The sequence below is a fragment of the Rhagoletis pomonella genome, unplaced genomic scaffold (genome assembly GCF_013731165.1).
Source record: "Rhagoletis pomonella isolate Grant_MI unplaced genomic scaffold, Rhpom_1.0 Rhpom_scaffold_00001, whole genome shotgun sequence".
Lineage (NCBI taxonomy): Eukaryota > Metazoa > Arthropoda > Insecta > Diptera > Tephritidae > Rhagoletis > Rhagoletis pomonella.
Genome location: NW_023458555.1, coordinates 30,670,838 through 30,688,482, shown reverse-complemented (window position 1 = coordinate 30,688,482; position 17,645 = coordinate 30,670,838). Strand labels below are relative to the sequence as shown.

The window sequence follows — 17,645 nt, the reverse complement described above, 5'->3', positions numbered from 1 at the left end:
ACCAATATTTTTGCCAGTTTCACAGCGATACAGTAGCGCATTTGAAGGTCATTGAGCAGCCTGTATTGGTTGCAGTAGAAAACTGAAAGTTGGTATAGATATTACAAATATCGAAAGGAAAAAACCAAGGGGAAGTCCCGTTTTCTAGGATGAATTTTTTTCCCCCATTCAAAAATTGGACCACTCTAATGTACATATATGTATGAATAAATTAGATATCGATATATGTTTGATAAATATATCGATAAATATATAGATTGAAAAATCGATAAATACAATGAAATATAAAAAATCTTGAAATAGGCCGAAGAATACCGAAATAGTCTCGAGAATTCCGAAATAGTATTCCGCCAAAATCCACAAGAAAATCTAAGATAAAACTTTGGTTCTCTTAATTTCCACGTGCATTTCTAGAAGATTCTGCGATTTAAAAAAAAAGTTGCTGAAGAAATGTTGTTACGTAGAGATATTCTACCGAAAACCCAATCAAATGTGTTTTTTTTTTTTTTTTAATTTAGTCATGGTCACGCCCATTTCAAGGGTTTTGTCGCCTAAAAATTTTCCCAAAAAAAAAGTTTTTTTCCTAGATAAATATTCTACCGCAATCAGCAAATAAATTTACATTTTTGTAAGAACACGTTGGTATATAAAAGACTACTTTTTGTGGAGCTGAAATATTTTTGAAATCAATACATTAATTTAGCTAGCGTTGAGATAAATTATTTTATCCAAGCCACAATTGCATTTCCCAACGAAAAACTTTTCTATTTATATTTAATTTGCGTATTTCCGTGTATTTGTGTGAGGAAGTCCGCAAGAAAATTGTAATTACCACGCTAAATGCAGCTGTTTATTGCCTTGGGGTGCCGGTGCATGTTAATCACTTACCGCTCTATCACAGCACACTACACTGCAGTGAGCAAACCCAACAAGCTTTATGCAATTTGCTCCATCTTTGCTGTGTGCACAAACAGCCACAGATTCGATTAGGCATCGATTAGTCATACGCATACATACATATTTACAAACATCCATACATACATACATGCACTAACAACGAAATCAAGCAACATAAATTCCTTGCATCTGCCCTTACATACCAGGGTGTATATACTTACATATCTATATGATATATATGTATGTTGTTAGCAGCAAATTCCAGCAATTATTGCTGTCTCTTGCGTGTTTGGGCAACAAATCAATGTTGCAACGATTTAATTGAAATCAAATCTCTTTGGTAATAAATGAATGCATCGGACATAGACATAAACATAGACAAGAAGCAGCAACATTATGCTATGTCTTTGATCGTTGGCTATGTATGTGCTCGTTGTTGTTGTTGGAGCATTAATTTGTTGTAGTTGTAATTGTATTGCTAGAGCTACTCCATCACTGTGACTGTGGCTGCTGTGATTTATGCGCATCGAGCGTGTTGCACGGCCCCCCACAAAGACAAATGCAATAAATCCTTCAGCCAGTCGGCTGCTTCCGCTGCTGACTACTCTGGTCATTTGCCTGTCGAATGTATGTAAATCGTTTGCGTTGACCCTATGCTTGTTGACTATTTTCTTTTTCTTTGCATTAATATTACATACGAATTTGCTTGCATGCGAGAATTGTTTATTACGATTTCGGTTTCAGTTGTTATTTTCCTCTGCCATACTTGTGGCTGTTGTTCGTGTCCAAGTGTCAGTTTATGGGCTTAAAATTGTCAGCGCCACCAGACGTTCAACACATTCATTGCAGGCTTCGTGCTCCACGCCTCCCGCCCACCATGCAAATATGTGTGTCCTTTGCAATCATCGGTTGTCGGCTGGACACTTCCTCGCTTCCGTTGCGAAAGTTATGTCCATATGGATATGTTTGTGCAATTTATAATTGATGGACTTGTTGCAGATATAGACATATAAATGTTGTAAATTTTATAATTACCGGCACTTTAGTAAAATTTATCGTAATAAAAAAATTATTTTGCTTCTTTACTCGTAGCTTTAAATAAAAGCTATTGAATGTAAAGTAAATTTAATTTTTGTACGTGGGTAACGCAGCTCCCGTGAAAAGGCTTCGCTTATGCTCAGAGACAGTCACATAAAGGTTTCTCTCGAAGAGATATACATACATACAAATGCGCGCATTATTTTGTTTGGCAGCTTAGATCTATCTTTAATTTTGAGAAATAAATCTCCTCCACTGAGATTAACCTCAGAGACTTATTTGTAATGGTTGCTGGTTTTCGGTTATTAAGTGAGAGAAATAATATTGTGTACTAGCGAGCACCTGGGTACAGGTACCCGGATAGCGGGTTATATTTAGCCGGGCGCGGGTAGTGGGTTAACTTTCTATGGGTACTTGGCTATGGGGTTATCTTTATCCGAGTACCCGGGTAGGCAGTTATCTTTATCCGGGTACCTAATCCGCTATATGTGCCACATTCCCTGGGTAGGGGGTTATCCCGAATACCCGGGTAGGCGTAGATTTTATCTGTGTACTTGGTTAGCATGTTATTCTTATCCGAGAAACCGGGTTAATATATGTAATCCGGGTAAGTGGGTAACGGGTTATGTTTAACGCGATATCCGCTTAAAGGATAATATTTATTCGGTTGCCTAGGTAGCGGGTTATTTTTAGCCAGGCACCCGGGTAGGAGGTGGTTTTTATTCGGGTACCCGGGTAGTGGGATTGTTTTTATTAGGATAGGGAATAATCTTGATCCGGCTAGTGAAATGCAAAACCTCCAAGAATAATAGATTAAGGATCAAGTGCAAGTGAAGTTGTGCTTACAACCGAGGGAGATTTATTTTTATTTCTCATTTATATTCCTCCTTGACTGAGAAAAATTTTTGTTTCGCATTGCTAAAATTTTCTCACTGAGAGCAACCACTAAAGCATTTTTAAAAAGGTGGCGGTTAATATCCGACCAATACTGTATTTCTCCTTCAATAAGTGTTATTATGCGAGCATTTAAATTGGTTAATAGTTATCTTCAAGCTCTGATCTCTAGGCAATAGGGCTAACGAGTATTGGGAACTTAATTTCTCCATTTACCCATATTATGCGATTTTACGTTTTCCAAATCATAGTCGCGTTGGCGCCATAGCCGAATAAATTGAGGTGCGCATTGCCCCTTGGCAGTCCAGAGTTCGATTTTTGCTAAACATAGTATTTTTTTTCTAATAATTTGTAAGCTAACACATGTAGTTGCCATGCCATGAAAAAGCTTCTCATAAAACCATCTGTCGTTCATAGGCAACAACATAAAACTGTATCGCCCTTACATCCATCATAGGATTTACGATCTAGAGCTCCGAGATTTGCGCACAAAACATTTGTACACCATAAATGCCTTCTTTGCCTTCTTCTACATACATACTTCACCTCGCTGGCTCTACACACTCTATTTCCATTTCGGATGACTACTGAGTCTGGGTCACGCAGGTATATTAAAAAAAAAATTACATCGCGTTTCTTCTACGGTCTCCATCTCTACACCATCATCGCCGCTACTAAGGCAGAAGTTATTTACAGGAAAGCCCATCCGTCCACTGAGCGTCCGCATTAGTTAACGCTACACAAATCGAGCGAAGATCGAGAGACATTATAGAAACTTTACCAGATCTGCCTTGTTAGCTAACACGTTATGTTCCTCTATGCATTATTCATTCGGCATTTCATAGGAAACGGACCAGAGTCAGTTCTTAATGAAGACAGAAACATACCAGAACTTTATTGATGGTTCAGTTCAAATTAGACCACCATTAAACTGCTATTCTGAATTTAATTATTGCTTTAATTTCCCTTTGTTTCATATTTTTCACATTTCTTCCGCTTCTTTCCAGATCGCCTCCAGCTCTACGCCGCGCTGCCTGCGTCGTGCCGACTCGGGTGTGCCCAACGAAGCGCTAACGCCGCGCAGCGACACCACCTCCACCACAGAGAGCACCACTTCGCCGCCAGAGCGCGCTCCGTCCGAATCGTCGAGCGGTGTGCACTCGGGCGAGGAGCGGGACGTGGAGGTGGTCATTCGACCACGTGCCGCATGCAAGCCACCACCCAAGCCGCCACAGCCGGCCATTCAAGAGGAGCCCTACGGTCGCTGCACCAACATGCGCATGTCCAGTTTTGGCGGTGATGTTGCCACCGCAGGTGGTGGTGCTGCTGGGGGCCGCGCACACAACAGCGCCACCCTGCCACTGACACGTTCAGCACCCGAACAAAAATTCGATTACGCCAATCATTGTAGCACAATGCCGCTACCGGCAGCTTATCATAGTCAACAGCAGGCGGCAGTAGCTGTACGCGGTAGTGGCAACTATGGCATGACCACATCAGCATACTCGATGCATTCACAGCCACCGTTGCCGCCGCCACCGCTCAACAGTGGTCTGAGTAGTTTTCGTGCACAATATGCCAATTCGTCGGTAGCGATGGCGGGTGCTAATGCGGCGCGCATGCAACAGCAACTGCTAAACGAACAGCAGCAATACTCACAGCCACAGTCAACATCACCACCACCACCGCCACCACCCGCCGGTATGCATACGACACTGCCGAATGGTGTACGCTACTCGAATCCGCATTTCCTGCGTCGCTTGCCGCACGTCACCAAGGCGGCTGAATCGCCATATGGGCATTTGGGACTTGGCGCCGGCCATCACACTTTCTCCAAGCTGCTGCAGGATCCACTACAGCACAGCCTAGTCAATACAACTATACCCGAAGATCGCGACTCGGCCAACTATTCCATGTCCTCCGAACATGATGGCGGTAATTTATATGCGACAGCACAGACATACAACTGAGCGGAAGGCTAAGTGGGGAAAATGAAAAGCGAAGGTGGCATAATAGCTTAACAGCTGCAGCTCAACTGGGAATGTCATGAAACGTAAACACAAACGAGGAAGCAAAAATTTGTAATTGAAAGGTATCAAGTGCAAAAAAAAAGTAAAAAGTGGTAGTAAAAGTTAATTAAGTATTGCGACATTGTATTGGTTGAAAATTCGTGAAAAATATGAGAAGAAAGAAAGTGAAAATATAAGGTGAAAAATATAAAGTATTCGAAATGATTTGTAGGCGCCACGCAGAGAGGAGTTAAAAGTGTATGCATTTAAATACCTTGACTTAATTTGAATATTTTCAACTTAAAGTCCTTACAGTTCCATAGTAATTTTTTCAGTGACCTTCTAACAAGTTTTCGACCAGCAACATACATACATAAGTAAGTAGTATGTGTCTACTTATTAGACTGAAAAGATTATCCCCACAAGTAAACGGGTAGTAGCTAATGTGGAAAACTATAAAGCCGAAACGACTTGTTGCAGAATAAAGACTTAATAACATTTTTCATATCAAACTTTGTGGAGTATTTCCGGATCAATCGGGTCTAGTTCACGACTATATCAGGGCGCTTTTAGGCCTAGTTCTGGACCTTTTGAAACTAGTTCAGACTTGTTCGATATCATTTTGGGACAAATACACGACTCTTTTCTGAACCACTTCAGTACAATTTTTGTGCTAGTTCGGAATCATTTTGCGGTAGTTCGAAACTAGTCACAAAATTATCCTGAAATAGTAATGAACTATACCAAATTTCATGAGTACCTGGTATTCACTCCTTTTTTTTTGAATTTGTATTGCACTTTTTACTCTTTTCCCCTGGCGCTGGATCAAATCATTAAAAGATGCCATACCTATTTATAAATAAAATATTTGGATAATAAAAAAAATTAAAAATAGAGTCAACAGATCTAAGCATAGAAGCCATAAAAGGTTACGCCATGGTGGCGCTCGCATTTCTCCCCGCCTATTGTATAAACTATTCATAATGAATACAAATAAGATTAGAATATTTTTTAGCAATGCGCACTTTAAGTTTATATTAAACTAAAAATTTAAAACTAATAATGATAATAATATTTAATAAAAATTAAATATATTGAAAGTATTAACTAATAACAAAAAAAAAACTTTACATTAAGGTACAAATTAAGTAAAACAAAAATATATGAATTTTTGGAAAAAACAGTGAATGAAAAATTCAAAGTAAATATGTAAGGTAGCAGAGAAGAAACAATGATCTTAAATACAAAAAAAAAACAAAAAAATAATAATACGAACCCCAAAGTATTTCACATCCACTCGTAAGCGTCTCATTGCTTTAGCATACCTTAAGGCGCCATAGCTTTTATATGTATGTATTGTTGGCTACTTATTGTATACTACTTCCAAAAAATAATATATTTACATACACAAATACATGCATATGCATATACATAAAAACAAACAGCATATGAAAGCATCTGCGTACATTAATGAAAATTTAAGCAAAATAAGTATACATACTTTCATACATAGATACACATGCATATATATTTACGAGTATTTACTTATGTACGATTAGCATACGCAAGAGACAAAGGAAAAGAGAAATATGTATGTATTTATAAATGGCTGCTTTTAAATGTTAATACGCATAGTAAATAAAACTAATCGCATCACAACTACAATTAAATTAAAGATAAACTATTTACGCCAATTAGCATTATCAGTTCAATGACTTGCATTTTTTTTTTTTTATTTACTACATACATACATACATAAATGCGTGCAAACGTGCATACTTACACATTAGTGTGGTCCTAAAAAATATCAATATCAAAATTTTTTATGGCGCACACTTTTATTTTGTTCTACGTACAAAACTTCATTTTCAGTAGCCGCCATCAGGCTGTGAAAAAATTTAAATCTGTTAAAGTCAAGTTGAGAATTATTCATAGAAATTCATAGTCATCACCAAATCCATGCAATATGCAGCTCCAAAGACTGTAAATTCATTATGTGTTTTCGGAATAAATGCAGAATTTTTCAGAGTTTTATTACGCTGGTTTACAAATAATTATCCTGAAAAAATACCAAGAAACTTGTGAACTTGTGTGTGAAACGGTGCCGCATACAATATTTAGATGTTGCTATTTTTAAGGACCACCCTAATACACATGTATGTATGCTATATTAAATTTTAGGTACATACATATATACATACATAGAAAATAAGCACAAAGCATAAAAAATTCTCATAAACTAACACCAGAGATGTGGTAAAATATTGTATTTATATTTTCAGTATGTGTGTGTGTGTGTGTGTATGTTGATCATAGCTTTCATACATAATAATATTTTGTTAACATTGCATACATACATAAGTAGTAAGCTTTTAGGCGTCATTAGAATGATTAAGCTAATTATTAATTATAACATAATTCAAAATACAATAAAATTATCAGCCGAAAAAAAAACTTTATTACTACATATATACAGATAAAATGCAGAAGGGCTATCAGCCAGCACCAATATCATAATTTAAAAGTGCAGCGACAAAACCAAAAAAAAAAGTTGGCTTATTTAAAAAATTACTAGAAATACATGACAAACAATTTTTATTTTACTTTTAGAAAATAACACAAAAATCATTTGTTTTTTTGCGCAATAAAATAAATTAAAAAATTATTTTTATACAACTACATACATACATACATAAATATTTTTTTAGTCTAAATCAGTTGGTTGTCACTTTTTTCTCCAGCTCTCAGTTGAACTTCGAGCAAATAGCATGGCATTGTTTGAGCAGAGCACAGATATGTAAGTTCGACGAGCTCAAAAGCGTACGACTGCTTAGATATGTATGTATACTGAATTTTCATATTTGATGTCTAAAAAAAAAATCTGCATAAAGACTAACTAATGCGAATACTGTAATGTAAACACACCTTTTCCAAAAAACATTGTGGTATCAATAAACTTACTATGAATATGAATTCAATTACGATGTTGTTTTATTGGTTACTATTTAGCTTCTTTTCGCAGCCCCATCCGTTTTATAAATGGTTGAACGTTATGATTGTCAAATGTTGCAGCTGCACCTCAATCTGTTGTACCGAATGCTGGAGAATTAGGCTAACCATTTTGATGCTCTTCCTCGGATGATTATCTTAATCGAGCCAGTCTATTTAGGAGGAGGAAAACTTTCTTTCATTTCTCTCCTTCGACAGCCGCACTGTAATATGTATTTAATTTAACCCCTAAATATATTAAACTGGAACATTTAAACTTGTGGCAACCTTTTCAAAAATATTTTATAAATAAACCTTCGAAAGTTTTTTAGAAAGAAAGCTTACATTTTAATGTCTCTCGTTTGACACCCATATTGACATATTTCATTGAACTTCATCACATAAATTGATTTATTTTGAATTTTTAAATAGTTGGCAACCCTGTGCAAAAATATTTTCGAAATGAAGCTTTCTTTACTTTAATACCCATATTAAAAAAAAATATTTCGATTAACTTATTCATTAGATTTGTTTTGAATTTCTAAACAGAGGGCAAACCTCTTAAAATATATTTTTGAAATAAACTTTTCTTATACCTCTCTTGTTTGACAGCCATATTAAAATATTTCCTTTGACTTTTGTAATTAAATTCATATTTAATTTTTAACCAGGTGGCAACATTCGTTAAAAATATTTCCGAAATAGAGCTTTCTTAAACCTTATTTGATGCCCATATAAAATATTTAATTTAAATCGTTATTTAAATGGATTTTCACTCTCTTAACAGGTGGCACCCCCCTCAGCCATTTGCAATAAAGCTTTCTTTAACCTCTCTCGTAACTAGATTTGTTTTGAACCTTCAAATGAACTCTGTTGTAAAAAGAATTCATTTAACTAGTTAATTAAATTGATTTTAACTTTTTGAGCAGGTGGCAACCGTCTTTAGCATTGTTTCGAAATAGATTGTTTTATAACCTCTTTCGTTTGACACCCACATGGTTGTTATATTTTGTTTAACCTATTAATTAATTAATTTCAACTTTTGAAAAAGGTGGTAACTCTCTTCAAAAATATCCATTCGTTAATCCAGGACATAACAAACCTATCTGTGCGCCAAATTTCATTTAAATACTCACTCGCACTTTTTCACATTTATAATATTAGCAGGATTAGTAGGATCCAGTTAGGTTAAGTTAGGTCCTGCTGACTCGCCAACTCAACCTAGTTTGTAAGCACACGCTGCTACCAAGCCCCGGTCCCCGTCAACAGTCATATCAAAAGTCTCGAGTATGCTCTTCCTATTGCTTAGTTGCAAGAAATCTGTAAGTTTTCCATGTAGACTTTGAAATCATACAACCCATATGCCTGGCGGTTACATAAGAAGTTCGTGAGATCGTTTGACTTTCTATAGAGGAATCGGTTAATCCGTGGTTTGTCAGGCATCAAGAAGTATGCCCCTTTCGGCTAGCTCGGCAACTTTTTCTTTACCGTCAACACCATTGTGTCCTGAGACCTAATGCAGTTGGATAGTTTTTGCCACGGCTAATTTCCTATCGCCTTCTTTCGAAATACAGCTGCGGGATAAAATATTTTATAAATTTTATATAAATTTGGCTAAATTGTACGACTAGACTACATTGACATTGCCAACTGTCGTGCTGGTATAAATAAACGACGAAAGTCGTCGAAAACTGTGCAGTGCTGCCAAGTTTTTCGGTTTTAATACACTCGAATCCAAATTTTAGGCAATGACATGAAATTCTGGATACGATTAGACTCTCGAAAAACGACTTGCATTCGACACGACTCTCGCAATGAGGCTGATTATATTCGATATATTCAGGATCACGCTATACTACTGTGACCATACGTTACAAAGGATAAAGTCTCGCGGAAGTTGTAAAGACTATATGAATTCATGACTAACATTTTACGAAGGGTCGCTATCGATGTCACTGAAAGCCTATAAACGCTCTCTAATCTTTTTAGGAAAGAAAGAAGCCGTGAATATCCTATGTGAAAGAGCAGTCGAAAGGCCCCAAGTAGCGCCCAACATACTTTTAAATTTGTACAGTTCCGCTGATATCGCATTTGCTCGCTGTTCCGCATTTGATCCCCGCTTCGAATTACTGTCCAATACGATTCCAAGGTACTTTGCGCATGTGTCCGATTCGCTTCAAACCCGAGATATAACGATTTGAAAAAGTACATAATTAGTCAGAATCACGAAAAAATGCAAACTTTGACAGATCATATCTCCGAAGAAGAGTAAAATTCCTCGAAGACGTGTTAGCTTATTTCATGTATAGAACTCATAAAAAGAAAAATTTGAATCCAATCGAAAGTGTGACACCAAGTTTTGTGTCCGATATGAAAAAGAAAGTCTCATATATGGGGCAATTCACGTCAAATGTCCCAAGCGCGCTGAACGGTGCAAAGCAAGCTACTTTTCGATTAGCTAGGAAGCAGATAAAAAATTGGAAAAATAATTCGAAAACTATGATTTCTATAGATCCTCTAAGATTGATATATTCTAGAAAATTATTCTTTGGTAAATTTTACTAGGAATTTTCTTCATGCTTCATGATTCATGTGACCAACATAAACGTCTCTAAAAAAATTTAAATAAAAAATCAACAAAAAAAAACTTTGTTTTTTTCCACAAAAAAAAAAAATACAATTGAGCTTGCCTGTTAATCCTTGGCATAGATTTTTTGTTTTAATTATATAGAGACTTTCACGTTGGTGGCATGAAGTTTTTGCCTTAGAAGACCCCTAGCAAAATTTGCCGAAAAATCATTTTCTATAATATATCAATCCTCTAACGCTTTTTGCGGACTTTCTTGAAGTAAGGCTCAAATCGACTCTTTCAGCCGGGAGCTAATAGGTTAAAATGTTCTACGAAAATATTTCCCATGCAATTTTACTATGTATGTTTTAACCGTTATTTTCGATCAGACATTTATTTACTTTGACCTTTTTTCGGCTTTTTTGAAAACAACTTATGTCGAGACATGAAAACTCTAGAAGGCCATAAAATAAAAATACGAGCTAACTTTTGCCAATCCATCGAGTGTTTTATTACTGGATATGTATACTCTCAGAAGATATTAGCAAAGTGCGGGCTGGTTTGAATTGTCATAAAATTGTCGCACAGTGTTATTGGGTTAGGTGGTTTTATATTTTACTCAGTTTTCAACCACTTTAGAATAACAACTTTCAACCAGGTAAACAAATAGCCCGGAGGGTGTGAATACCCTAACTGATATTTTACCTAAGAAATATATAAAAACTATCTGGGGACTCGCGTTTTGCACGGCTTAAATAAAAAAAAAAAATCTACTAAATTTATCACCCTACTAATTAATCCCCATCGTATAAGTACAGGGTTAGCCATTTAAAAAACACAAACTGGAAATGTAAATTTCCGTGAGATTTTTATTAATTAAATAATTATGTTTGGACTAAATACTACTTTACTTTTCCAAGCGCGAAATGAATAACCCTGATGACTGATGCACATAATCCTTTGTACAATGCATTTATATGTATGTATGTGAGCAAGTGTGCATAAGTATGTAGTATAAATAATTATATTTATTGCGTTAGTGAGAATGATTTACATTCTAATTACCGTCAACCTTTGCACATACTTACATGCATATGTAGGTATGTATGTACATATACAAATGCACAAATGTTTCCTAATGTGCAAAATATTTCAGTTTGCTCTTTAACAACACATTTAGAGGAAAATTTAAATTGTGTCATTAAAGGTGTTATTATAATTGCAGGCATAAATAAATGCATACATTTGCACATAAGTTCAAGTATACATATGCAAAACGTCCACAGGTGTTAACCAAAGAAAATGTGAAATTATGCGTGAGGAAAAATGCACAAAAAACATACATTTTTTTATAAGTACAAAAAATAAATGATTAATAAAATGCATATGTTTTCACGCCAAAGGAATTCTTTCTAGGTGCAAATTTAATTTATTTCATTTAAATCTCTACATTTGCATAAATGACAATGGATCTCCATATTTAAATATAATTAAGTACTAACAACCAATTTAAAATTTTTTTTCCAGTGAAAAAATTCCGTTAGAACACATATTAAAAAAAAAAACAAATACTCTTTATTATTTATTTATTGCCGGTATCATAGCACATAAGCAATTTGCATGTTTTTAATTAAAAATGAGTTTTGTAAATAAATAACTTAATAATGGGAAAAGCGAAAGTTCAACTGTATTTTCGCTCTATATTAATTTATACGAATTAAATCGGGATTTGGGTACTTATTTATTGGTGAGAACAGTCAAGGGCCGATTATCGGGAACTTTTTCACCCGGGCCCGGAGTTCTCAAGGGGGGCCCGTACTCAGACTCCAGAGTATATTTTATAAGACGTTGATAAATCGCAAATCACAAAACAAGTTAAATATTATTTAATTTCGTTCAATTTATAAGATCAGTTGAACTCTTTGAAATCATCCACTTTTTTTTAGCCTTCCTTCCTACGGGCGCAAAACTGTGAGAAAGGATATGATTTTTTGGAAAAATAATAGTGTTGGAATGCTTTCAATTTTGTGGTAGTTCCCTAAAATGGGGAAAGAAGACGTCCAGACTGCAGCACTTTCCTTTGCAAAAAAAAAATCCTGCTGATATGTCCGAAGAGATTTCAAATGAAATGATGCACTTGAAAACTAGGCCAAATTTTGCTGAAAATTCTAAGGATTGCATACCTCCATTTGACCTCTTAAATGCCACCACAGCTAAAATTTTAGACACACTGTTCCCAAACACCTGTATCGCTTTGCGAATGCTCTCCACATTGCCAGTGTTTAGGGGCCCACATTCAAGATTCCTCCGGGCCCAAAATTACTCTACGGCCCTGAATAGGACAAATCCGAAGCTAAGGTGGACGAACTAGAGGATCGTCTCCGAGATTTGCAGTTGATTCCTTCAGCCACTTCGACCAACGTTCCTATTGGTAAAAACTCCATCCTTTGGCGGCACAATTTCTTTCCAGCTCTTTAAGCTTCAGTTCGAGAATAAGGCTAAAGCAAACCATTAAAGCTCTTCGGTGCATTAAAAGGACCTGCAGCGACAATTCCTGATGGTGAAAGGAAAAATTACTATGCGTTGAAGGGTACCATGGAAAGACGTTATGGTAGCGAGCACAGGAGTCGGATTTACCAGATGAAGCTGGAGAATCGCTACCAAAAGGCGAACAAGACTCTAGGGGATTACTGGGGCTTCACATTTCATTATTCGACCGGATTTGGCCACTTGGTATGTGAAACCGAAGTTACGGACTGCAACTGGTGACTGCACCCAAGTTTTAGAAGAAATGCCATGCGACAAGTTTATAATGGCACACATCGTGGAAAAAGTCATCATCGGCGTGGACCTCCTACTCGGTCTGGGCATGAAGTTTGACCTGCAAAGAAAAATCCCGAGATATCACTATAGGGAAGTGCCACTTAGGATTGGTTACGACAATCAGTACTGCAGCAGACGGTTGCTCTTAGAGGAAGTCCCGCAGATTCGACCAACAAAAGAATTGTTGAGTTGAGCAAAGGTTGGCAGTGATGGAGATGGAGTTGTTTCGGCCGGAGATGGAAGCTGTTCAGCGCTCCGACGATCCTGAGAAAAAGAGGAAGTCACCACAAGGAATTGGTCATGTCAAGCCTGTTATATGTTCAATAGGCAGGTATTTTTGGCAGGAGGAAGCAGTGATTGCGCTTCGAAGTATATAGGATAAGGTCGTGGTCGGCAGATAATGCAAAGGCAAGCAGTAAGTCCTGAGCCCCAGTTTGAGGTTTATACTGTCCGGTCAATGAAGGGACGTTTCAGCGTGAGGATCCGGAACTAGCAGTTGTGATGCGATGATTGGAGCTGAGGAGGCGTTCGACCAGGGAGGAAGAGTCAGTGGAAAGCCCCATCGCAAAGGCATACTGGGCATCCGGAATCTAATGGTTGCTCCGAAGGAAAGAGTTTATGACGTTCTCAGACAGGGGTGCGAAAGTAGAGCCACTAGGAATCAAGAAAACGCTAGAGAGGATTAAGAAAATATTCTATCGAGTCTGCCTCCGTCAGTTAGTAAAAGAGTGCGTAGCAAGATGTGCTAAGTGCTTTGCAGCCAGAAGAAGTGGCAGAACTCCGGCGGATACCCATAGGAAGAGCCATAATCAGGTCACCACCAGAGGCCGACATAAGCAGAACCATGTGAGATGGTGCACTCCAAGCGATAATTCGGAAACAATTTCCGGTAACGCATCGAACCAAGAGGGTTTCCCGTTGAAACCGAGAAACAAGATAAAGGTCGTCCACCTGGAAAGGCTTGTAGCGTTTGGAACAGCTAGTGATGTCCCGATCAGACTTAGGTGGAGGACAGTGTGCTGCATATATTAAGAATTAAACCAGCTGATAGTCAAACGATGGGACTTGATCATCTTTTCGCTTCGCGCTGCAGCTAATGGGCTGTTTTTGCTCACGCATAAAAGCACATTTAGCGCATTTAGCTCTAAATGCTACTCTAAATGTACATTCATCCATACAAAACTCGTCACCTAAATGCAACTCCATTTCTGCATTAAGAGACTAAATGCTAAAAGCAACCCTGTGATCTTCAAAAATGTCCACGATTCGAACATGGTTTAATGAGAAAAAGTGGCACCATTGCTTTTCCGCGTATACCATGAACGAAAGACACAATTTCACTCCTTCCCGAAAGAAAGAAAAAAGTTATTTTCTAGCTGTTGAAATCTCGACGCCATCTTTGTTGTAAGAAGTAAACAACGAAGAGAACAAAAAAAAAACCGCGTAATTGTTGAACGCATGAATAATCATTTTTATTATGCAAATTCTTCTATAAATCATGTCGTTGTGTTAAATTATTCTTTACCTTATGTGTGCACACGTTGTCACAAGCGAAAATTAAGAAAATTGCAGTAAAAAGCCAGCACCAAATTGTAAACAACGAACAAATGTAAACAAACGGCTAATGTCAAAGTCGCCCAACTCTTTTCCTAGATGGGATTATAACGGGCTTCTAAGAAGAAGACGTTATCTTGTATTTTTGGTTCATGGCGTATACAGTTGCTAGCTGCGTTTCAGCGATCGCCGATCAAGATTTTATTTATTATTTTACATTATTTGGAAAAAGAAAGGTTGCGCAAATTCAACATCGCTGTGATACTGATAGAAATCTGGCTAAATTTTTGATCAACTCTGTTTGTTTTTTCCCCATTTAATTGAGGAAATTTCAATTGACAGCACCGACAAATGAATATATACACAAACAAATTTTTGGTTATGGTTGAACAATTGAAGTTTTTGTATTGAATTCTTTGTTTAAAATTTCTTTTTCCTTTTTCAGTAGAGTTTTTTGCACATTATCTTGTCTGTGCGAATTGATCGTGATAGATACGGATCTTAATAAGCGGCTGGAACAGGGCTGTTTGTCAAAAGTATACGATTTAGAATTCGCGTAAATGTACATTTGGTAAATGCGATAGCATGAACGCTCTTCGAAAATATATGTTCGAAAGTGCTAAATGTTACATTTTAAATGCAGCAAAAACGCTGCATAAAATAAGTTTTGCGGCACGCTTCGTGCATTTTCATATATTTCATCTCATCTGTTAAAGCAAAGAACGTAAATAGGTAACGTTATAGATATACGTTCTTTGCTACGTTACTATTATGATGCGTTCGAAACTTGCTGTAATATTATTGTAAGATTTGCAACCCTGTGTTAGATTTTGCCATTCCTTCATTCTGGTCACTTTCTGAATTTGACAGCTATCGTTTGTGAAAAAATGCCAACTGGCGAAGGATCGCTGCGTTTGCGCTGTTTATTGTTTAAAAATTAATAAAATTCAAACAAACGGAGCCGCTAATATATTTAGTGCATATGAAAGCCGGAAAATCATAGTTATTTAAGTGTTTAAACGTGTGGTGGAATGCAAGAAATAGATGTAGCTGGAACCGGAATGCAAGACGCTAAATGAAAAAGTGAAAGAATTTTCCAATTGTGTATGCATTTTTTCCTAAAAAATTCAAGCTCATTTCGATATAAATACTTGGTTAACTAATTGCCTACGTTATAATATTAAGCCCGCTGATTGCATTTGTGTTTAAACATGTCCGAGCAATGTTTTCAACAAAAGGAATTTTGTAACCGATCCCCGAACTCTTCAATTGGTAATTTGACATTTTTTTCCCAATGAAAACTGAACAGGTTTGTGCATTTGTGCGATCGGTTGGAAACAGCCACGGCCAATACAAATAAAAGCATAAAAACTGTGAGGGCAGTTGCTATTACTGCTACTACATCATAGCACGAAGAGTTATTAAAATCACATATGCATGTACACTTGCTTGCAAACATATAGTGGACAGGCATACTGCAGAAACATCAAGTGGGTTGGCAGTAGCAGACAAAGTGGTAAGCGGTGGCAGAGCAGAAGTAATAAACTTGATTTTTACCTGTCTCCCAACGCCGCTTGGTCCATATCAGAAGAGCTAATTACGTACATACGTACATCCAATCAAGCGCTAGACAAACTGTAAGATACGTTTTTATTGAATTGATATGCTTGTTGCTCCTACGTTTGATAAAGTATTTACGCCGGCGCATCGATAACCAATCATAATAAAAACCAATTTACGAACACAAGTTTTGGTGCTGTCGTTGAAACGCTCCCAGATTCGGGAGAATACAGGTTAGTAATTTTAATAACTTTTCTCTAACAAGTTATTGCAATAATTAATAACAACGTTTTTCTTCAGTGTAACGCATTAATTATGCATCACCATCATCCACTCTCGCCCGCACAACCTGCCACTGGTACGCCTTCGGCCAGCAGCAATACAACAGCATCAGCACTGCCTAGCAATAATGCTATTGCTAGTGTCGGTGCAGTCAATGGAGCCAGTACCAGTACAGGCACATCACATGTACAACAGCGACGTCGTAAGAAGCGCCCGAACTATGGCACACGCACTGTAGAAGTGCGACGCGGTTATAATGGATTCGGTTTTACCATATCTGGTCAGCAACCCTGCCGGCTTTCATGTATAGTTGCCAATTCACCGGCAGACCAGGCTGGGCTGCGTGCTGGCGATTTTCTAATTTCCGTTAATGGTTTAAACGTTTCCAAGCTACCGCACGAAACAGTTGTGCAATTGATTGGCAACTCATTTGGCAGTATACGTATGCAAATCGCCGAGAACTATTACTCGGATAGTTCGGATGAAGAGAATGCAGCGTTGATGTTGCAACAGCAATCATCTGCGACTGGAATGAATGGCGTACTCTCCAGTCAGTTGGGTTTAGGTGTGAGTGGCGCACGCGCAAAACCTCGTTATCTACACCACAAGGCCAAGATGCATCGATTACGGAATTCGCCTCAAAAGAAGCGCACAGTTACCTTACAACAACAGCAGCAGTTGGCACGCGCCGAACAGCTGTCAAAGAGTGTATCCGCGCTCAAGCCGATGGAACTGCAGAAGCTACGGCCGCTTATTGAAGATTTACCGCTACCCGCAGGTGGTTCGCCGTATGTAATGCCCAATAGTAGTGCACCAAAATTGCCCACAGCTGCAGTTGCTACCTCCGACAGCGCTGTCGCTGACTTGGCAAATGTTAATGCCATGGCGCGTGCACCAGCCGCTGCGTTAGAGTATCGCGCTATTGTTGGTTATCTGGGCACTATCGAAATGCCAAAACAAATTTCGCATAGCTCAAAATTACAAACTGTACGCTCATGCATACGTAAACTACGTCAAGAAAAGCGCCAGCC

General features: G+C 37.6%; 2 protein-coding genes across 3 annotated transcripts in view; both read left to right on the top strand.

Annotated features, from left to right (window-relative positions):
* LOC118742535 (protein tincar) overlaps nt 1-5,714 on the top strand; it is a 418,562-nt gene extending 412,848 nt beyond the window's left edge. For both annotated transcript variants that reach the window (XM_036474692.1, XM_036474686.1), the window contains one exon: nt 3,837-5,714. In XM_036474692.1, coding sequence (XP_036330585.1) covers nt 3,837-4,799 — 963 coding nt within the window. In that variant the 3' untranslated portion in view covers nt 4,800-5,714. The remainder of the gene's footprint in view (nt 1-3,836) is intronic.
* A 9,947-nt stretch (nt 5,715-15,661) lies between these two features.
* Nucleotides 15,662-17,645, top strand: part of LOC118743803 (regulator of G-protein signaling loco-like) — a 2,171-nt gene continuing 187 nt past the window's right edge. Inside the window, exons 1-2 of the mRNA XM_036476600.1 lie at nt 15,662-16,565; nt 16,633-17,642. Coding sequence (XP_036332493.1) covers nt 16,648-17,642 — 995 coding nt within the window. The 5' untranslated portion in view covers nt 15,662-16,565; nt 16,633-16,647. The remainder of the gene's footprint in view (nt 16,566-16,632; nt 17,643-17,645) is intronic.